The sequence below is a fragment of the Podarcis erhardii genome (assembly GCF_964252035.2).
Source record: "Podarcis erhardii genome assembly, chromosome: 2".
Taxonomy (NCBI): Eukaryota; Metazoa; Chordata; class Lepidosauria; order Squamata; family Lacertidae; genus Podarcis; species Podarcis erhardii.
Genome location: NC_138498.1, coordinates 108,055,954 through 108,077,617, shown reverse-complemented (window position 1 = coordinate 108,077,617; position 21,664 = coordinate 108,055,954). Strand labels below are relative to the sequence as shown.

At 47.7% G+C, this 21,664-nt stretch overlaps 2 protein-coding genes across 3 annotated transcripts; both read right to left on the bottom strand.

Moving 5' to 3' along the window:
• Positions 1-6,862: 6,862 nt before the first annotated feature.
• Positions 6,863-12,900, bottom strand: LOC309337122 (uncharacterized protein). 2 transcript variants are annotated; one of them, XM_081853828.1, is made up of 2 exons: positions 12,427-12,900; positions 6,863-9,559 (listed from the first exon to the last, which is right to left on the bottom strand). In XM_081853828.1, exon 2 carries the CDS (start codon positions 9,478-9,480, stop codon positions 8,524-8,526), a length of 957 nt encoding a protein of 318 aa, XP_081709954.1. In that variant the 5' UTR covers positions 9,481-9,559; positions 12,427-12,900; the 3' UTR covers positions 6,863-8,523. The 2 variants fall into 2 exon arrangements, with proteins under 2 accessions (XP_081709954.1, XP_081709953.1); XM_081853827.1 differs by having other exon boundaries at positions 12,260-12,899.
• Positions 12,901-17,246: 4,346 nt separating this feature from the next.
• Positions 17,247-21,622, bottom strand: TMA7 (translation machinery associated 7 homolog). The gene is made up of 4 exons (XM_081854090.1): positions 21,467-21,622; positions 20,087-20,142; positions 19,642-19,729; positions 17,247-17,440 (listed from the first exon to the last, which is right to left on the bottom strand). Exons 1-4 carry the CDS (start codon positions 21,480-21,482, stop codon positions 17,406-17,408), a joined length of 195 nt encoding a protein of 64 aa, XP_081710216.1. The 5' UTR covers positions 21,483-21,622; the 3' UTR covers positions 17,247-17,405.
• Positions 21,623-21,664: the final 42 nt, after the last annotated feature.

Here is a 21,664-nt window from a genome sequence, read left to right as displayed (position 1 = left end):
AGCAGCAGCAACACCGCCAGCAGCTACCTCTGACCCAGGAAACTCAATGCTGGAAGGCTGACCCGACCAGACAAAGAAAGGAGCCTGGCGCCGGCGATGCCAGAGCCCCCTAGTGGGCGCAGCCTTGGCAGCGATGGTCCGTGGCGCCTTGGTTTGCTTCTCCTCCGAGGGGACGCGGCGGTGGCGACTGTTGCGCCTCGCTCATTTCCCGGGCTCTGCGCTGTCCCGCAGTAGCTGCTGGGGCGTGAGTGCCCGGCTGCTTTTTGGAAAGGTGAATGCAAGCCTCTCTTTGCGCTCAGCTGCCACCGCGTGGCTTGAGGAAGAAGGCCAAGGGCTGGCTGGGATGTGAGCATCCTGAAATGCCGGCGTCTGGATCAGGCCAGTGGTCCATCTCTAGTCCGGCACCCTGGCCTCACAAAGCAGATGCCAGCAGGAAGCCAAGGAGCTGAACGTGAGCTCAAGAGCCCGGGGGTCCCTCAGGGCGCAGATGCAAAAGGCAGCAGGACTCCTGCACCTCCCACACATCTATTAAGGGTGCCTTCTTTTTCACCTAGTCTCCTTAGCACCAAAGATCTCCTTGCATTCCTCCTCTCCTCCTTCCCACCTTCCGTTCAAGACGCCAGAGGCCTCCAGCTCTGGCTGCTTTCATCACTCCTGATGCTATCTGCTCACACATGATAGAAGCTTATAAGATGACATGCGTGGCGTGGGGAAAGTGGAGAGAGAAATTTTATTCTCCCTCTCTCATCACACTGGAACTCTTGAACGTCCAGTAGCAGGATAGCTCAGCTAGTTAGTGTGTGGTGCTGATAATTCCCAGGTTGCAGGTTCGATCCTCCTAAGGGACAGCTGAGGGCTGGACTAAGATGATCCTCAGGGTCCCTTCCAAGTCTACAAGTCTGTGATGTCTATGGCTGGAAGATAAAATAAAGTACTTCTTCACACAGCGCATAGTTAAACTGCGGAACTCATTGCCCCAGGAGGCAGCAAGGGCCACCAATTTGGATGGCTCCAAAAGAGGATTAGAAAAATTAACAGGAAGAGTGGGCTATCAATGGTCCATACTCTGCCTCAGAAGGTCAGAGGCAGCAATGGTTCTGAATACCAGTTGCTGGAAAATCACAAGAAGGGAAAGTGCTCTTGTGCTCAGAACCTGCTTGACAGTTCCCCACAGGCATCTGGGGAACCACTGTGAAAACCGGATGCTGGACTAGATGGGCCACTGGGTTCTTATACATTTTTGGCATCTGCCACTCAAATGACAAATTAGCGAGAGGCTGATTGATTCTCTCCACAGGTCAACTTCTCTTAACCCAAGTGGTTAAGAAAGCCCAACAGAGACTCCATCTCCTCAGAATATTGCGAAAGAATGATGTCAATCAACATTTGATGATCTCCTTCTACCGGTCCACAGTAGAAAGTGTCCTTTCATATGGCATCACGGTAAGGTATGCTGGTTTGATATCAACTGACAGGAAGTGCCTACAGAGGGTGGTGAATACAGCACAAGATATTATGGGCTGTCCAGTGAATCCGCTGGATGACGTTGTGGAAGAACGTTGCCTCAGGAGAGTGAGGAAAATTCTCAGGGATGATTCACACCCTGGCCAGCACTTTCTTGATCTCCTGCCCTCGGGCAGAAGATATAGAAGCGTGATTAGTCACACCAACAGGGTAAAGAACAGCTTCTATCCGTGGGCTGTTAGGCTGCTGAATGAAAAGATAACAACAGGGCAACTGACTTTTGGGTTTTGTGGGTGTGCGTCAGTAAACGAGGGGAATTAAGACTAAGAGAGCTGAGTGGGGGGTGCTCATGTAATCTCACTGTATACAAGTTGTACAAGTGACAATAAAGTATTTCAATTTCAATTCAAACTTTATGTTACTTGCGGAAACGTGTACCAGCAGATGTATGGAGGATGAATACTTGTGACAGGGCCTTTTCAGTAGTGGCACACTCAAAATCTAAACAGCATCTCAATAAAGGTGTGAATGGTTGCTTTGTCAGTGAACAGTGTGCATTTTAGTATTTTTAAGGACTTTGCCATTTATTTATTTTCCTTGTGTTGTTTATCCTTTTGTATAGCTGCCAGTTGCCTTGAATACAACATCTGGGATGGGGAACCTGGTGGTCCTCAAATATAGCCCGGTGGTCAGGGATGATGGGAGCTAGAGTCCCAACAACCTTCAGGGGCCACAGATTCTCCTACCCTGGTGAAAAAAGTGGGAAATGAATGAATGCCACATTGGGAGACTTTGAATGGGGGAGCAATATTGGAACAGACCAATTGTCCACTAAAAAACTGCCTTCCCTAAGGGCCCCCAGTCCCTTTTATTCCTCAAGAGGATTCAAAAAACAAAGGAGTGTTTACTGAATCTGTTTACTGCAAGTTTACTGTGCCAATGGGCTGCAGCTTCCGCTGTAGGTTTTGAGTTCTTCACAGGCAGAGAATTTCACAAGACATGTAGTTGCAGGTACCTTTTACATGAGGCTTGTTTTGAAAATCAAACTCATAATAGCTTCCCCCCCCCCCCACACACACTCAAAATCATGCTCTCTCATTGCCCTGTGGGGAGAAAAGCAGCTGGATGTGGTTTTGAGTGTAAAACTCTTAACAGCAAATTACAATTTCTAGACCAAGAACTGACTTAGTTGGTCTTTAAGGTGCTACTGGAAGGAATACAATTTCTAGGTTTATCCAGAAACTTTCTGCTTTCCCTGGGCCAGGCAAAATCCACTCTTGTTTGTTAGATTAAGGAAGGTTTGTCCCCCACTCTGTCCCAAGCAAGCCATGTTAGAGACTTGGAGAATTTAACCATCCCCATAGTTTTCCCCTCACAAAACTACAATTCCCAGCTTTCTTAAACTATCGTTCCCAGGAACCTTTGGAGGCAAGAATGTGTATGGGGAGGAATTCAATATGAATAATAACAATAATAATAATAACTTATTATTTCTACCCCACTCATCTGGCTGGGTTTCCCAAGCACTCTGGGCGGCTTCCAACAAAAGATTAAAAATACATGAAGACATCAGTCATTAAAAACTTCCCTAAACATAGAATCATAGAATCATAGAGTTGGAAGAGACCACAAGGGCCATCGAGTCCAACCCCCTGCCAAGCAGGAAACACCATCAGAGCACTCCTGACATATGGTTGTCAAGCCTCTGCTTAAAGACCTCCAAAGAAGGAGACTCCACCACACTCCTTGGCAGCAAATTCCACTGTCGAACAGCTCTTACTGTCAGGAAGTTCTTCCTAATGTTTAGGTGGAATCTTCTTTCTTGTAGTTTGGAACCATTGCTCCGTGTCCGCTTCTCTGGAGCAGCAGAAAACAACCTTTCTCCCTCCTCTATGTGACATCCTTTTATATATTTGAACATGGCTATCATATCACCCCTTAACCTCCTCTTCTCCAGGCTAAACATGCCCAGCTCCCTTAGCCGTTCCTCATAAGGCATCGTTTCCAGGCCTTTGACCATTTTGGTTGCCCTCCTCTGGACACGTTCCAGTTTGTCAGTGTCCTTCTTGAACTGTGGTGCCCAGAACTGGACACAGTATTCCAGGTGAGGTCTGACCAGAGCAGAATACAGTGGCACTATTACTTCCCTTGATCTAGATGCTATACTCCTATTGATGCAGCCCAGAATTGCATTGGCTTTTTTAGCTGCCGCGTCACACTGTTGGCTCATGTCAAGTTTGTGGTCAACCAAGACTCCTAGATCCTTTTCACATGTACTGCTCTCAAGCCAGGTGTCACCCATCTTGTATTTGTGCCTCTCATTTTTTTTGCCCAAGTGCAATACTTTACATTTCTCCCTATTAAAATTCATCTTGTTTGTTTTGGCCCAGTTCTCTAATCTGTCAAGGTCGTTTTTTTCATTATCTTTTCGCCTGAGCATTTCTGCTTGTCTGACCGGGCACTCCTCATCTCCTCATGCATACTGGTCTAATGGTTATTCTGACCCCCCAAAGTATATTTGGGGGAGGTGAAGAGATGCATGGGGGGAAGACCCACTGTCTAATCGTGTGCCCTTGCATTGGCTTCAACTGGCACACCAAGCTAGCTGAATCCAGGCCATGGTGTGTATGCCAGCCTAGGCCTCATGACTTGGTCAACATCATTATTCAGTCACTTCCTTCAGCAACTGCAACTGGGATTTCCTGGCACCATGCCTCCTATCAGGAAGTAGCAATACACACACTATGCCAGGTTCCTTTCTATTGTCCCCTCAAGTGGTTCCAGTCTTGTCCTCTGGCAACACAACAAGGCACAAGTCTTTTGCATATACCACCCCCTTCAGATATTTAAAGACAACTATCAGGTATCCCCTCAATCTTCTCGCAGCTCTTTCGACCCTTCATCATAAGACTTGGTCTCCAGACCTCTCTCCTAATTCTGGTCAACCTCTTCTGGACCACACTCTACCTTGTCAATATCCAGAGTGAAAGATGAATGGAGTTCCAGAAGTCACAAAACATATGACAAGGACATTCTCCAAGGACCAAAAGATTGTTTATTTTTTAAAATACCTATTTGATTTATGATGAAACCTAAAGCTCCACACCTTGGTTTCTTAGAAATCTGAGCTAGATTGGAAAATAAACCAGCTCCATGTATTTTACAGTGGTTTTTAAAAAAAAGTTTTCACCTTCTAATAAATAAGCATACTCATGGAGAAAACAGCTCAGAGGAAAATTTGTCCAATGCATAGTGCTGGTTACTGAAAGTAAGGGCCCATTTGCACTATACATTTAAACCAGGGTCATACCATTTGCAGCAGTCATGGTTTCCCCTAAAGTTCCTGGGAGTGCTAGTTTGTTCAGGGTGCTGAGACCCCCCATCCCCCTCACAGCGCTACAATTCCCAGAAGTTTATGGGCCAAACCCCCTTCCTAGGGAGTGTTGGGAACTGCAGCTATGTGAGGGGAATAAGGGGTCTCCTTTTTTAAAAAACAGTTTCATACTTCATAATTTTAGAGAAATTATTTCATCGTGTCAAATGGCTGATTCATAGCAGTCTCTGAATCTAAAATGCACAGCTAAATTTAAAAACGCCAAAGGGCAGCAGGGGGGTGTTGGTCTTGCCGTTGATTTTCTGACAGCTGGTCTAAAACCCAAAATGCATCAAGCCATTTTTTATTTTTATTTTTGATGCTACATGGAGAATGCCAACTGCTTGGTTGCTACATATGGGCACAAGGCATGAGCCAAAAAAAGGCCAAATGTAATTTATTGGAAATTTTATGCCACAGAAGGGTCTCTTCGTATAGAAATTCCTATATGAATGCCTGAGTATAACATATAAGCACCGGCTAATTGTGGAGGAGTGAGAAATGGTTAAAGAAAACCATTGATCAGGCCCTGTGGAACAAACCCAAATAAATACATGCCTGCCATAGAGTTTACCACGAGCGGCAACTCCATTGAGGAGGGAAAATGACAGAACTGTAGTTTCCCACACAAAAATGGTCAAGCCTCCCTCCACAGCGCCACCTTGTGGTCCCTATGAGTATACCACTAACACTGCCCACTGTTCGTTCACAGCCCTCGTACTTGATGGCAGTGTTTGCACCCAAGTATCTATACTCCAGTACATTAAAACAGAAGGTGGAATACAAGTCTTAAGAAACAAAGATTTGTAGACAGGGCAGTAGAATAGCTTTAAAAAAAACAAAAACAAATCTTCAAGTTTAAAGCCTATAGACATTACTTACTGGCCACTTGTCCTTTGGGGATGCTGAATTGCAAAGCACGGCTGCAGATGGAGCGTAGGGGTTTTGCTTGCAAGAATTCTCCTTGCTGCAATACTTCCAGCAGGGATAAGGAACATGTGGCTCCTCAGGTGTTGCTGGGCGTCACCTCCCATCACCCCTGACACTTGGCCATGTTGGCTGGGACTGATGGGAGTCTGAGTCCAACAATACTGGGTGTCCCATCCATGGCTCCTGCAGCTTCAGCCAGTTAAAACAGGGGAAATAATCCGCCGTGCATTTTTCCTATTTTCACTTTTCATCAAGGCTGACTGTTTCCAGGCTCAGTTCAAAACGCTGGTTTTGACCTCTAAAGCTCATGTCCCCTATATCTAAAGGACCTCCTTCCTTATATGAACATGCCCAGACCCTGAGATCAGAATCTGAGGTCATTCTGTACATCATTTCCAAGGGAGGTCCAGAGGGTGGCGATGAGAGAACGGGCCCTCTCGGTACCAACCTTGCCATCGTTTCAGCAGCAGGTAAGAGCATTTTTGTTTTCCCAGACGTTTGGGCCAAGCTGATGATATCATGATGCTCTATTGTTAAATCTCCTTCTAATTACATTTATCGTGTGATGTTTTCTCGATGGCTCTGCTCCAGACTTTTTACTCGGTTGTAAATCACTTTGGGACTTTTTGTAAGAGGGCCACAATACGTAAAATTTAATAAACCTAACGCTAAACCAAGTGGCAATGTAAAAACTGAGACCACCGCTAACTACTGATTGTCTGCAAAGAATCTCGGAGGCCCAACGCCAGAAACGTAATCGGCAGCACAAGGAAAGAAGTGCAACATCCAGCTAAACCTATTAACGAGCATCCTCTGCTTGTTGTTTTTATGCACATTGTGTTAATTGCATGCAAATTAAATACGCAGAGAGACAAAGTTCCTCCAGCCCTATTATACCCTGCTGGCATGTTCACTGGAGCTGGAAAAACTGTCCAACTACGCTTTTGAAGAAAGGGGGTGGCGAAATAACTGAGGTATGGTGCATATTTGTGGAAAGGACACTAATGGGAACCAGGAGACAAGATACTACTAACCCGTACACTGTAGCGCTCTATTCTGTGGAGACCAAAAGGGTCAGCTTCAACACACCTGATAGCCTTTGAATGACAAACATTTATAAAATAGGACTTACAGAAAGGTAATGCAGAGCACACAATGTCCTGATATAACTAATGATATTCTCCAAAGAACAGGTAGATCAAAACCTTGCCTTTTCAGGGAAGCTTTTCAGAGTACGGTTTCTGTCCTCCTCATCAGGTGTGCAAGTCTTGGACTGGTGGGATCAAAGGGCCCCCCTCCGTACTTTGAAAACTACACAAAGTGGCAAGAAAAAACGGGTGCAGCCATTTCAAAGTCTGAAAAGCAGAATCACAGTCTCTGTGTCACTCTAAGAAGAGCTGTTCTTTTTAATGTACAGAGCAGGGAGCTTTTGAGCTTAGCCAAAAGCAGCAAAGGCTTCAGGAGATGCTCACTGTAAGAGCTCTGTTTTTTAAGTGAGGCTGTTTCACCGCCAGAACCGGTTCTGGAGGAAAACGTCGGGAGACTCTGCGCTGAGACCAAGAGTTGATCTATGTCTGGCAAACTCACTCCAAAAAGACTGGACCACTTCAGACTGCAGGTGGTGGGGGTTTGTCACATCTTTGCATATCCTCCCGCATTCCTCTGAAACCCTTCCGTTTGCAGAAAAACGAGCACACCAGAGGAAAAGGTTGTCGCTGATACTCTTTGGCTACTAGCCAAAATGCCCAGGCTCCACCTCCACTCTCAGAGGGGCATTGTGCCTCTGAATAATAACTGCTGGGGAACCCAGGTTTGGAGAGTGGCTGTTAATCTCAAGTCCTGTTTGCTCACAGGCATCTGGCGGACCACAGTGAGAACAGGACGCTGAACTAGATGGGCCATTGGCCTGATCCAGCAACCTCACCTTGTGTTCCTAATGTGCTTTTTTTAATAATAAAAAATGAGCAAGGCGTTTGATCAATGGGGAGGTCTTTAAAATATGCAACCCCACTCACACCTGCAGTCTGGAGCAGAGCCATCGAGAAAAATAATTGCCATACACTTTTGCCATTTAGCCCATAAATGTCCCCTTTGGGATGGAAGGCTAGACGTACACTGGTACCTCGGGTTAAGAACTTAATTTGTTCTGGAGGTCCGTTCTTAACCTGAAACTGTTCTTAACCTGAAGAACCACTTTAGCTAATGGGGCCTCCTGCTGCCGGAGCACAATTTCTGTTCTCATCCTGAAGCAAAGTTCTTAACCCGAGGTACTATTTCTGGGTTAGCGGAGTCTGTAACCGGAAGTGTCTGTAACCTGAAGCGGATGTAACCCGAGGTACCACTGTATCTAGATCTCAAGAAGCGGAATTGATCCAAAAATCACCAGCTGATGTGCTGGTAAGCTGTCAGTTGGTGAGATGTCCAGCGGGCTCCCCTCCCCTTCCGTCCCGTTCCCACCCCACCAGGCTTTTTCACCCGCTAGCTTCCAAAGGGGCTTGTGTGCTTCTAAAAAAAACTCCCCAGCAGAGAACCTCCTTTCCCCCCGCTACGACAGAGCTTTCCAAACTTTCCACGTCAGTGACACGCTTTCCACACAGGCGTCATTTCGCAACACAGCAATTCAGTTCCACTAGCAAACCAGAAGTTAAACGGAGCTGATTTCCATCCCCGGGAGGAGCGCTCGCGGCGACACGCCTGCGCACCGCGGCCGACACACTTAACGTGCGGTTTGGAAAGCTCTGCCCTCTGGCAACCTGCTAGCTCAGCGGGGCCGAGTAGGCCAGTATGGGGTAGTCCGCCTTGTGGATCTTCTCGTGTCTCTTGTGGTGAGAGCTGTGGCTGAAGCTCTTGCCGCAAAACCGGCAAGCGTACGGTTTCTCCCCAGTGTGGATCCTCTGGTGCTGGACCAAGGTCGACTTGTCGGTGAACCTCTTCCCGCAGCTGGAGCACACGTAGGGCTTCTCGCCAGTGTGGATCCGCTGGTGCCGGAAGAGGTTGGAGCTGACGCTGAAGCTCTTCTCGCAAACGCTGCACTGGTAGGGCTTCTCGCCGGTGTGGATGCGCATGTGCTTGATGAGGTCGGCGTTCTGGCTGAAGCTCTGCCAGCACTCGGTGCAGGTGTTCAGCACCTCCACCTTCCTCCTGGGCTTGGGCTTGGCGCTGGCCGCGCAAGCCCCATCCGCCTGGGCGGCAGCGCCCCCCTTGCCCAGCTTCTTCCCCGGAGGGTGGCGCAGGTGGTGCTTCTTGTGGGAGCTGCGGCTGAAGCTCTTGCCGCAGTCGATGCATTTGTAGGGCTTCTCGCCCGTGTGGATGCGCTGGTGCTGTGTCAGGTTGGACTTGTCGTTGAACTGCTTGCCGCACTCGCCGCACTTGTAGGGCTTCTCGCCCGTGTGGATCCGCTGGTGCCGGTTGAGGCTGGAGCTCACCCCGAAGCTTTTCCCGCAGTCGGGGCATTTGTACGGCTTCTCGTCGGAGTGCGTGCGCCGGTGGTTGACCAGGCTCGAGTTCTGGCTGAAGGTCTTGCCGCACTCGATGCAGATGTTGGGCTTCTCCTCCGCCGGAGCGCCCTGCTGGCACACCACAAAGTCCTTGCGTTTGCGGATGCCTTGGACGGTTTTCGCGGCGGGCCAGACGCGAGGCATCGCCTCTTCCCCTCCTCTAGTCTTGCTGTTGCTCTCGCGGGGCTGGCTGCACTCAGGATTGGGGGTCAGCATCTTGCGGGCCTTTCAGAGGAACGGGCTTTGCAAACCACCTTCCATGGCACTGTATCCTCCACTGTGTGGCTCCCTATACCTGCAGAAGCATCATAATAAAAGATCAGTCAGAGTCACTTACGTTGAATGCTCAGGTTATGCATATTGAAACAGATTTGGAGACCTTCTCTACTCATGCCCAGATCAGTATGGGAGCTGCTCCACCGAGATGTGATCCCACGCCTTTGCAATGCAGGAAGAGTCAAATCAGGCCTCGGCCCTGTATACCTGAAGGAGCGTCTCCACCCCCATCGTTCAGCCCGGACACTGAGATCCAGCGCTGAGGGCCTTCTGGCAGTTCCCTCCCTGCGAGAAGTGAGGTTACAGGGAATCAGGCAGAGGGCCTTCTCGGTAGTGGTGCCCACCCTGTGGAACACCCTTCCTTCAGATGTGAAGGAAATAAGCAGCTATCTTATCTTTAAAAGACATCTAAAGGCAGCTCTGTTTAGAGAAGTTTTTAATATTTAATGCTGTATTGTTTTTAACACTCAATTGGAAGCTGCCCAGAGTGGCTGGGGAAACTCTGCCAGATGGGCGGGGTATAAATAAATTATAACAATTAAATTTATATACTGCCCTTCGCTTGAAAGATCTCAGGATAGTTCACAAGATAAAAATACAGGGTAAAAGCATAAAATAAAAACAAAACAGTAAAAAAAATTACATCATTCATTCATTTTTAAAAAACACATTTAAAAGGCTGTAGAATATGAATCAGCCAAAGGCCTGGTTGAAGAGGAATGATTCTGCCAGGTTTCTAAATATCTGTAATGAAGGCACCAGCCGAACCTTCCCGGGGAGAGCATTGCACAAACAGAAAGTCGCTACAAAAAAGGCTTGTGTGTTGCCACCATCCAGACCTCATGTGGAGGAGGCACATAAAGAAGGTCTTCCGATGATGATCACAGAGTCCATAGCACCCCAAGGACACATTCCCCACACTGTGATGCATCTGTAACACTGAGGACCAAGTATGGTTGCGTACACACTATAGCTTTAAATTACAAATGACATTTCCCCTGCCAATGAATTCTGGGCACTGTAGTTTGTTAAGGGTCACTGAGCATTGTAACTCTGCGAGGGGTAAACTACCACACCCAGAATTCACTGAGGGAAAGAATATTCCTTACAGGTAGCATGCGTGTGTGTGTGTGTGTGTATATACGCAGCTTCATTTCCAAGTAAAAGACACATGTTTTTAGCTTATTGTTAATTTCAATTATATTTTTAATGTTTTAAATAGTTTGTTTCTAACTGTTTCGTACTGGCAATTTTATGGTTTTGTTCTTTCTGCAAACCATGTTGAAGTTTTATTACATTCAAGCGGCGGAAAAATAAATGCTCCAATAATAAAACTAAACATACTCAGACTTGCAGCATGAAATGCCTACACGAGTTCTCTCATATGAAGCCAGATGCACGACACTTTTCTATTCCAGGTTAACTAAGCCAGAATAACTACTACTCCCTAGTCCTATTCCAGGAGTTATGCTCACAAATAAGTCAACAACACAAGCAAGGTGCAGGAGTTAGGTACCCTGAGTAGCCATAGTTCTGACACCATGCATGCTGATTAACCCCTCTCTCCCCAGCATCCATGCACAAAGCGCAACATCTGTAGGGCTTTGGCACATGCAGATGTTTGCATACTTCAAATACCAGAAGGTGGGACTCCTTGATGTGAACAGCGTCCACGGCAAGGGGGTTATTCTGTACCTACCCGTGAGTATAATGCCTGAACACGGCTCCAGATCCATTTACCAATTTTTCTATCCTTCCTTTCATCCAGTAACAATCCCAGCGGGTGAGTTGCGTAGAAAACCACCAAACAATACAATTCACGAAACAATGAGAGCAGGCGGAAATATCAGAACTGACACAAACGCGCCACTCACGATGCCAAAACCACCTTGAAAGAAACCTGCAGGCAGCATCACAACTTAACAATTCAGCTTATTGTTTCAGTAAGCTTCCTTACTGAACATGGGTGAAGTGGGAATGTTTTCAGACGGGACCAAAATGCAAAGTCAGCCCAAACATACCTGAGAGGGGCAGGCCTTCAATAAATGGAGGGGGGCACTCCTCCAGGGAAGACCACCTGAGGCATCTCCTCCCATAATGCGACTAGAAGACCACCCCTGAAGAGGGCGTGAAGAGGCAGGCTGGTATAGGGAGAGTTGTTTCTTCAAGTACTAGGATCCCGACTAAACATCAGAAATAACTTTCTGACGCGACAGTGAAGCAGTCTCCCTCCCTCTCCTTCCTTGGAGGATTTTAAGCAGAGGTTAGATAGCCGTCTGTAGTGGATGCTTTAGCCGAGTTTCCTGGATGGCAAGGGGTTGCATTAAATGACCGTCGGGGTCCCTTCCAACTCCACAATTCTATGAAACCATCTCGACAGCATGTGTCCCAAGGGGCCAACTAGGCTTATCTGCGCCACATTTGCCAAGCCTGTGCAGACAAGCAGACAGAATCGCGCTCCAGCACGCTGATCTGGCCGTCGAGTCTCTTCTTTTTAACAGACGGCGTGCACAAAATCGCACTGCGATGTTGAAGGCAAGCGTTACCTGGGCGCGAGGCCCTCGGATGGAGACTTGACTTCGGAGTGGACTCCACTTTCCAAGCTAGCCGCCCCCCTCGCTGCATCGACTCCGGCGTTTGTCCCCCTTCCTTCTCCCCCCCCCCACCCGCTGACACCCCTTTTTAACCCACCCGCTCACCCACTGCCGTGGCCGCTAACCTGCCAGTGGGCGATTCTCCCTCCTTGGGTGCCCAAGTCAAAGGGGGTCCGGAGTGGCAGCAACAAACCGCGTCGCCTTCGGGGGTCACACGCGCGGGAGCCCCCTCGGAGGGAGGCTCCCCGGCTTGCCTCCACCGCACGGGTAGGGGTCACCCCCCAGCGCCCACCAGGCGCGGCTCTGGGGGTCCCCGGGTGGCTTCTCCGGAGCGCGGCGTGCGCAAACGGCGCCTTCCCTCTCCAAAAGGCGCACCGACTTCTCCGGGCTCGCAATGGAGGAAGCAGCTGCAGACCCTGACCTAGGAAGCGCAACCCAGGCCTGGGCCGACGAGGAGAGCCGAGCAGCCGCCGCAAGAGCCCTCTGGCGGCCGCAGAGCAAGCAGCCACCTCCGCCCGTCTGTGCGTCCCCGTCGGGCCGCCGCCACCGCCTCCGCTTCCTCCACCACCTCCACTCCGCCCGTTCCGGGTTTAATTTCTAAAATTAGAGACCTGGAGCTCGGGCTTTGCTAATCCCAGAAGAGAGGGCGCCTAAGGCATGCGGGGGCGGGAATGGCGCTCTTGGCATGCTCAAGGGAAACGTTTTGCAGACACTCCAAGTGTCCCTGTTTTCCAGGGACAGTCCCGGATTTACAGAAGGCATCCTGCTTTCTGATTTGATTCTGGAACGTCCCACTTTTCCTCTGGGCGTCCCCATCTTCATCGGAGAAATGTAGGAGGCATGGTAGGACGTCCCTATTTTCATGGAGAAATGTTGGAGGGTACGGGCACCTGGCTGGAGGAAAAAGCAGGAGCTGTCACTCAGCCCAGAATCTCATGAGAGTCTGGCCTTCGAAGAAAATGACAGAAAATTCTCTTTCCGTGACATACGTTCACAGTCTCCCAATTCACTACTCCCAATTCACTACTCACCATGCTGGAGAAACGGAGGATATCCTGTCCCTTTGTCCTTTCTCACTTTTGACAAAACATTTTTTTAAAAAAATCTTTATTGTTCAATAATAATAATAATAGTAATAGTAGTAGTAGTAATAATAATAATAATAATAATAATAATAATAATAATAATAATTATAATTATAATAATAATAATAATAATAATTTATTTGTACCCCGCCCATCTGACTGGGTTTCCCCAGCCACTCTGGGCGGCTTCCAACAAAGATTAAAAATACATCAAAATGTCACACATTAAAAACTTCCCTGAACTTCCCTTCAGATGTTTTCTAAATTTCTACTAATTTATAGTAGTAAATGTTGGTATCAGAACCGAAAACATAAATGTTTTGAAATCCCTGCTTTCAAACGCTTGCGCCTGAGAATACAACCATATTCTGGAAAACAAAACAGTACTTTACAAAACAAAAGACAGATCACAAAAAAAACATAGCTGAGAAACTTTGCAGCCTTTGAAGCAGCAAGTTGCTGGTGGGGGGGGGCAGTAAAAACAAAAAGTAGAAGAATTTGGAATAACCAGATTCCTAAAGTTTTCCCCTTCACCTCTGCTGGAGGCTTTTCTTAAAATGCTGAGCTAAAGCGAAATAGGGTGGCATCAATAGAATCGAATCCCCTCTTAAAGGCAGCTGGAAGGGCAAAGGGGACTTGCATTGCTGTAAATATAAGCTCATCCACCCACTGCAGCCATCTCTGGCTCAATTTGGACTGTGCGTTTTTAGCAAGAACAGCACATATGAGAGCACTCCTGCCTCTGCTCACCCAACTGAAAACACAGCATGCAAATCAGTCACGCACAAATTTTACCCAGTACTGGGAGAGCAAGGAAGAACAGAAAAAAAGGAGGCAAATAATGAGGCCACAAATTAATGAATGTTATCTTGAGGTTTAATGTTATGGGGTGGGGGTGGGAGAAGAGTACAGTGGTACCTCAGGTTAAGTACTTAATTCGTTCTGGAGGTCCGTTCTTAACCTGAAACTGTTCTTAACCTGAAGCACCACTTTAGCTAACGGGGCCTCCTGCTGCCGCCGCAGCACAATTCCTGTTCTCATCCTGAAGCACAGTTCTTAACCCGAGGTACTATTTCTGGCTTAGCGGAGTCTGTAACCTGAAGCGTATGTAACCCGAGGTACCACTGTACTATTCTTGATGGACTTCATCTAGAAAGAAACTGACTGCCTCCCCCTTGGAATAATAAAGATCAGAATCGAAGGGTGATAGATTGGAAGGGACCCCCGAGTCATCTAGTCTAACCCCCTGCAGTCCTCCCCCTATAGTCTCCTGGGTGTTACAACGTGTCTGTTCTTTTGGCCCACACAGCGCAGAGATGCACTGACCGGGGGGGGGGGGGGAAATGGAGGAACCTGCTCAGCGTCCCCCAATTCGTGCCATTCTCGTGCTCCGCCAACGGTGCTGCTCCTCCCCCTCGAATCCAGTCCTGCCCCTCCCTCTCCCTGAGCCTGGAACTTGCGCTTCCCGCTAGCTTGTGGGTGCTGCTCTTGTTAGGCATGGGCGTAGCCAATCAACCAAAATCAATACAAATTTTGAGGTTCTGCTCTCCGCCCCGCCCCCAAAAAGCCTGCCCCCTAACAAAAATCCTGGTTACGCCGAGAGGCATAGGAAGGGGGGGTCCGCCCCGGGTGTCATCCCTGAGGGGGGGGTGACAAAATGGCACACTGCGGGGGGCGGCACTTACTGTGGGGCCTGGCCTGAAGTGTGTCCGAGCCATGTGTCTCTCCTGGGACGGCAGCGTGGGGCTTGCGTCTGCCAGGCAGACACTGTGGGTGACTTGCCGTGGCAGATCGCCCTGCCCCTGTGGGCGGATTGCCACACTGGGTGCCAGAGCAGGTAGCTACGCCACAGGCTACACCTATGCTGGTAGGGTTGCCGTTATGTCCTGTTTTTCCGAGATACAGCATACCCATCATAACAAGTACAGATACAGTAGGATGAAGGGCAAAGAGCATCTAGCCTGGTTGAGCCCTCCTCTATGGAGGTTTGCATGGATTTATGGCCAGGCCAGAAGCATCAAGACCACCTGCAGAAATTTCCCTAGGAAAATTAGCACCGCCTATACCACTGAGATCATAGAATCATAGAGTTGGAAGAGACCACAAGGGCCATCGAGTCCAACCCCCTGCCAAGCAGGAAACACCATCAGAACACTCCTGACATATGGTTGTCAAGCCTCTGCTTAAAGACCTCCAAAGAAGGAGACTCCACCACACTCCTTGGCAGCAAATTCCACTGTCGAACAGCTCTTACTGTCAGGAAGTTCTTCCTGTTTAGGTGGAATCTTCTTTCTTGTAGTTTGGATCCATTGTTCCGTGTCCGCTTCTCTGGAGCAGCAGAAAACAACCTTTCTCCCTCCTCTATGTGACATCCTTTTATATATTTGAACATGGCTATCTTATCACCCCTTAACCTCCTCTCATCGGAGATGCCCTCCAATGTAGTCTTCTCCATTGATGGGAAAGACGCAGAGGTCAAACAAAAGGCATGCAGCAGGGTCACGCTGAACAGATATGGGATGGTTATGCCCTCTCAGAGCCTGGAGGGATTTGCTGGGACCAACGAAATACGACCTACAGCCTGGGAGGGAGGGAATCCATCAATATTATGGGGTCAGTGAGCTATGAGGCACAATTCAAGGTGCTAGCACTAGTGGAGAAAACTCTGAAGGGTTTTGGACTCAAGTACTTGAAATAGTACGCTCGAACTCAGGATGAAAGGGAGAAATGTGTTAAAAAGAAGGCACGTTTGGCAAACCCACACCGTGCTCAACTCCCGCCCGGAATCCCAAGTCCTGTGTAGGATGTGTGGATCCAGAATTCGCCACCAGAGTCACTTTATGGACTCACTGTCAACACCGTGTTCATGGAAGACAATCTTACTCAGCTACAAGTGATCACCAAAGAAGAGGACCTGAAATAGTGTCTCCTCTAATATCAACCATCTCAGACCCTCGATATCCGTGATGGCCAAACTTGGCCCTCCAGCTGTTTTGGGACTACAACTCCCACCATCCCTGGCTAACAGGACCAGTGGTCAGGGATGATGGGAACTGTAACCCCAAAACAGCTAGAGGGCCAGGTTTGGCCATGCCTGCTCTAAAGGGTAGGGGGAGGCGGTGGTCGTGCCCAGTTTGCACTGATCCATGACAGAGACTTCTCTCTGAAATTCACTGGATGAAGACATCCACGGTATCACCGAGTTTTTCTTTTTCAGGCAGCCTGCGGAGCTGGATATGTGAAGCCTGCAGCTTTGGTTCTCCTGCGCTTGGTCATCTTCACAGAGACTTTAGAGAGCTGGGGCTTCGCTTGATATGAAGGGCCATAGTTCAGCGTCAGTCAGGGTCAACGGTAATGAAGTACAGTGGTGCCTCGCAAGACGAAAAGAATCCGTTCTGCGAGTCTCTTCGTCTTGCAGTTTTTTCGTCTTGCAAAGAAAGCCCATTAGCGGATTAGCACTATTAGCGGTATTAGTGGCTTAGCTGATAAGCGGCTTAGCGGATCAGCTGATTAGCGGCTTAGCGGATCAGCTGTTAAGCGGCTTAGCGGATCAGCTGATAAGCAGCTTAGCGGATCAGCTGATAAGCAGCTTAGCGGTTTAGAAAAAGGGGGGGGACGCAGGAACTCGCAAGACATTTTCGTCTTGCGAAGCAAGCCCATAGGAAATTCGTTTTGCGAAGTGCCTCCAAAACGGAAAACCCTTTCGTCTAGCGGGTTTTCCGTCTTGCGGGGCACCACTGTAGATGGGCCAGTGGTCTCAATGAGTATAACACAACTCCCTATGTTCTTACGATATCAAGAGAAGCCAACCAGACTTGTGCAAGCTCACTCACTTCTAACAAACAGTTAAGGACCTTAATAGATCCCTTCATTAAATATCTCTTTATTCTGCTGCTCAATATAAATACTCTGCAGTCTCTGAAGCAGAATGATGAGAGCCGTAGTCCATTAATATCTGGAGGACTTCTGCCTTATCTCCTGGTCACCCACCACAGGAACCAAAGGACACAAATAAAGAAACTCAGCGGACATTAACAAAACAAAAGCGCCATTTATTTTGTTTGAACGAAATGTACAAAGGTGCTCAAATTAATGTTTCCCACAACATCAGCCTGGAAATCCATCCTAGTGCCAAGCATCCAGTGAGAGTGAATGCTTTTCTTGCCATGTAGTCGCATCAAATCTGCTACTTTTTACCAGATTTCTTAATTCCACCTCCAGCTGCAAAAGGAAATACATTACTATCAGGCTTAGGAAAGAGAGTTAACATGCGGTACTAGAAGCAAAATCCAGAAGTCCATCTCTCATCCTGGACTTACTAAGGGCCACATTGGATAAATTGCTTTTTTCCTCATCCAGTGCATATACATAGAAATAAATTGTCATAAGGCAGTCTAAACTCTGAAAAATCAGGTAGCTGTCCAGTGTGCATGAACTCCCAGAAGAGATTCTAGGAGCTCTGCAAGGCACTTGTCTCATTTACATTTAACTGAAGCCCTATCTATCTAACCAGGACTTGCCAACTACTCTTCATGTCTTGGAACCAGAAGGCTAGACCTTGAGAGGTCCGGAGGGGGCAACCTGAGAACGGGCCTTCTCTGCAGTGGCTCCCCATCTGTGAAATGCTCTCCCAGGGAAGTTCCCTTTTTAACCAGGCCGTTGGTTGATTTGATTGACATCCTGTGCCCTTTTAAAATGTGGATGGGGGGGGGTATTGAGTTGTTGTTTTTATTTCGATTATATATTTTGTGGTTTTGTATTTTGTTCTGTGATCCACCCTGAGACCTCCAGGTATAGGGCAGTATATAAATTAAACAAATAGCAATAATGTTAATAACAATAACAACAACAACAACAACAACAATAATAATAATAATAATAATAGACTACCCTAACACACAGTATATTGGGCAGCCCTTGATGGCTCTCTGGACAGTTCAGTGGCCTGCCTCCATCTGCTGGGATGGGTCACCGAGTGTGTTTCAATTAATGCTCCAGCATCTGCAGTTTATTTTAAACTGTCTTTAACACTGTGTTTAAATTACACGACAGCGATGGCTAATAGCACAGTTATTGCAAAGGGAAAGGTATTCTATGGTGGGGTTGGGAGCAGCAGCTGGGTTTCACCAAGGCTACGATAAATCCACACATTTATTCAGCATCGGCATGATACAAACTATTAACCACAAGGTGGTGAATGGCAGCGAGACATATTGTATATGCATGTGGTCTTGTCCTTCTGTTTGAACACTGCCACAAAAAGTACATTAAGAACATGAGAGCAGCCAGCCGGATGAGGCCAATGGTCTATCTAGCACAGCATCCTGGCTTCACAGTAGCCAACCAGTTGCCTCTCGAAGCCCACAAAGCAGGACCTGAGCTCAACAGCACTCTCCCAGCCTGCAGTTTCCAGCAAGTGGTATTCAGAAGCATTCCTGCTTCCGGTCATGGAGACAAAGTATAGCCAACATTGCCAGCAACCATTTACCTCCATGAATTTGTCTAATCCTGGCTGAATCCAATGCTAGTCCTTATCAGCACAGACCTATTAAAATTGGATTTGAATTAGTTGTGCCCATTAATTTCAATGGTTCTACTCTAAGTAGGACTAGCGTTGGATGAAACCCATTGTTAATTGAAATACCCAAGACTCACCAGGGAGAAGAGTTGGTGAAAGAAGATTGGAAAACATTTAAAGATTATTTACAGAAATATTGTAAAATTAATGAGCTTTAGAAAAATGGTGGAATGAAGTAATATGGCTTTGGCAGAAATGTTGCAAGTAACTAGGTACAGATAGATTGTTAATGTATTAAAGGAAAAAACTCAGGTTAGAATATGTTAAGATTAATTATAGGACAGAAAATAGATGAAGATGGAAAGGACTTGCTGAAATAGTTAACTGAAGTGGAATACAAAAAGGGAGGTGTGAGGAAGTCAATGAAACAAGTGAATGAAAGTTAAGATTGAAAATATTGGAAGTGTTTTTAATTGTTTTTGTTTTACTTTATTAATTCAATGTGTTATGTAGTGTTTTTGTTTTTGTATTTTATTATATTGTTATGTTTAATTTTCATTTTTTCTTTTTGTATTCTCTAAACTCTTAATAAATATTATTAAAAAAATAAAAAATAAAAGAAATACCAAGACTCGAGTTATGAGGCAAGCGACATGTTTTGCTATTTACTTCAGGCATTTTGGGGAGGAGGGCACGGAAGAGAATAAAATTAAATAGGAAACAGGCAAGTTTAAGCACAAGTTTCTAAAAGCAGTGAACAACCTATCATGTTAGATCTGTTAGACTTGGCACGTTAGCCCTATTACCCTAACCTTGAGCTCCTCCCAGTGTCTATGTCTGTCCAGCAGTCAGATCGCTCAAGATAATTCTTCATTTGCATACAGTTTTAGAGAAAGCCACTTACTAAGTGGGCCCTTGCCAGCTGCTTTTGCCTTCAACTCTTCAAGTTTCTTCTGCTCTTCCTTCTGTTTTTGCTTGAACGCTTTGTCTTCCTGTTGGGACATTTGTTAGTAACAGCGTGAAACAGCAACGAACCGGAATTATAAATCCACTATGACAACTGAACGATGTCAAAATGAACTCTGCCTTCTTTCCTTCCGAAAGGGGAGGAGGGCACTCCTTTCAAAAAGCAGCTGTTGGCACAAAACACACAGTAGCCTAGCCAGCTCATTCTGGAGTGACCACGGATAATGCTATTACGGATTGGAAGAGCAGTTATGTGGAGCCCACAATACTCGTAGTAAGGTGATGCCTCACCAACAATCTTCTCTCCCCGTATTCCCAAATCACAGTTTCTCCACAGTACCACCACCCCTCCTTCACTCTACACCCCCTTACATGTTTCTCACCTCATCCATTTCCTTTGCTTGCTTCTTGGGCTGTTTCAAAGGTTTCTTCTTGCCACCTGCAGGGGAAGGGAGAGAGAGAGAGAGGGGGGTGATCAGAGAGAGACTGCGGGGCAATGACGAGCAATTAGGAGAGAGTCTTGTGGCGTCTTAAGAAATCAACCCGTTTCATAACCTATGCCATGCTCCCCCTGTTCTTTGCTTTTGGCGTGGGGGGCCCTGGGGATTTGAATATTAGTGTTTTGGAAATTGCAGATGCCATTGTGGGGTCTCAGGAAAAGCCACAGAGGCCTGTAAAAAACTGCCTGCCCTAGAATTTAAGAGGGTGAACCACAAATATGTCAAGACCTGATAACGTTGCTAGGTGAATTTCAGGAAAATCTCCCTCTGCCGGGCAACTTTCCCCTTCAAGATCTCCAGGCAGGGTGTCCTGTTTCGATCAGCACAAGGAACCTCGAAGGGGAAAAGGGAGGGGCATGCCTATAAAAAGTATGAACAAAGGCTGTTGGGGGCAGCTTCACCATCACACTGGTGAGTGTGGCTCCTCCGATCTGTTTTGTTGTTGTTGTTTAGTCATTTAGTTGTGACCGACTCTTTGTGACCCCATGGACCAGAGCACGCCAGGCACTCCTGTCTTCCACTGCCTCCCGCAGTTTGGTCAGATTCATGCTGGTAGCTTTGAGAACACTGTCCAACCTTCTCGTCCTCTGTCATCCCCTTCTCCTTGTGCCCTCCATCTTTCCCAACATCAGGGTCTTTTCCAGGGAGTCTTCTCTTCCCATGAGGTGGCTAAAGTATTGGAGCCTCAGCTTCAGGACCTGTCCTTCCAGTGAGCACTCAGGGCAGATTTCCTTCCGAATGGAGAGGTTTGATCTTCTTGCAGTCCATGGGACTCTCAAGAGTCTCCTCCAGCACCAGAATTCAAAAGCATCAATTCTCTGGCGATCAGCCTTCTTTATGGTCCAGCTCTCACTTCCATACATCACTACTGGGAAAACCATGGATTTAACTATACGGACCTTCTGCTCTGTTTTACTCAGCTGAATAAACGAGTGGTGGTGGGAGATCTCCTCTGTCTATGGCATTTATTGGCTTTTCAGTGACCAAGGCAGCTTGGGCCCGATTAGCGGACCCCAACACCATCCCCCTTGCCGTGTGGGTCCCTCTGCTCCCAGGAGAAGATGTGGCTGCTGTTATTTAAGGCCGGGTTGTTGAAGAAGGCGCGCAGCTGGCAGTGGGACCCGAAGCCGCGGTCCCTCCCAGCGAGACCTTTTCCCCGCTCAGCCCCACAACCTAGGAGGCGCCCCCTCCCACCAGCAAATCTCTGCCAACTGCCGCCCGCAGCCTTCCCGCCATCACTGCCCCTTCACCGAGATTCATTACCGTCGCGTCCCGACATGATGATTCCTCCTCGCTTGCTGGCTCGCTTCTCCCCGATCCTCCGCTCGCTCCGACACCCGAAGGCCCTGACGCCGGGGAGGAAAGGAAAAGGGGCAGCACCAATCAGTCGCAGGTATGACGCAGAGTATCACTTCCGCCCGGCCCGGAAACACCACTTCTGCCATAGAAGCGGAAAGGGCT

Bases quoted from the DNA above. Each gene is read 5' to 3' on its own strand.
- LOC309337122 (XM_081853828.1), bottom strand. From the start codon at position 9,480: ATGCTGACCCCCAATCCTGAGTGCAGCCAGCCCCGCGAGAGCAACAGC.
- TMA7 (XM_081854090.1), bottom strand. The intron at 19,730-20,086 runs GTGAGAAACATG...ATGTCCCAACAG, and splicing joins AAGCAAAGGAAATGGATGAG to GAAGACAAAGCGTTCAAGCA. The intron at 17,441-19,641 runs GTAAGTGGCTTT...TTCCTTTTGCAG, and splicing joins AGCTGGCAAGGGCCCACTTA to CTGGAGGTGGAATTAAGAAA.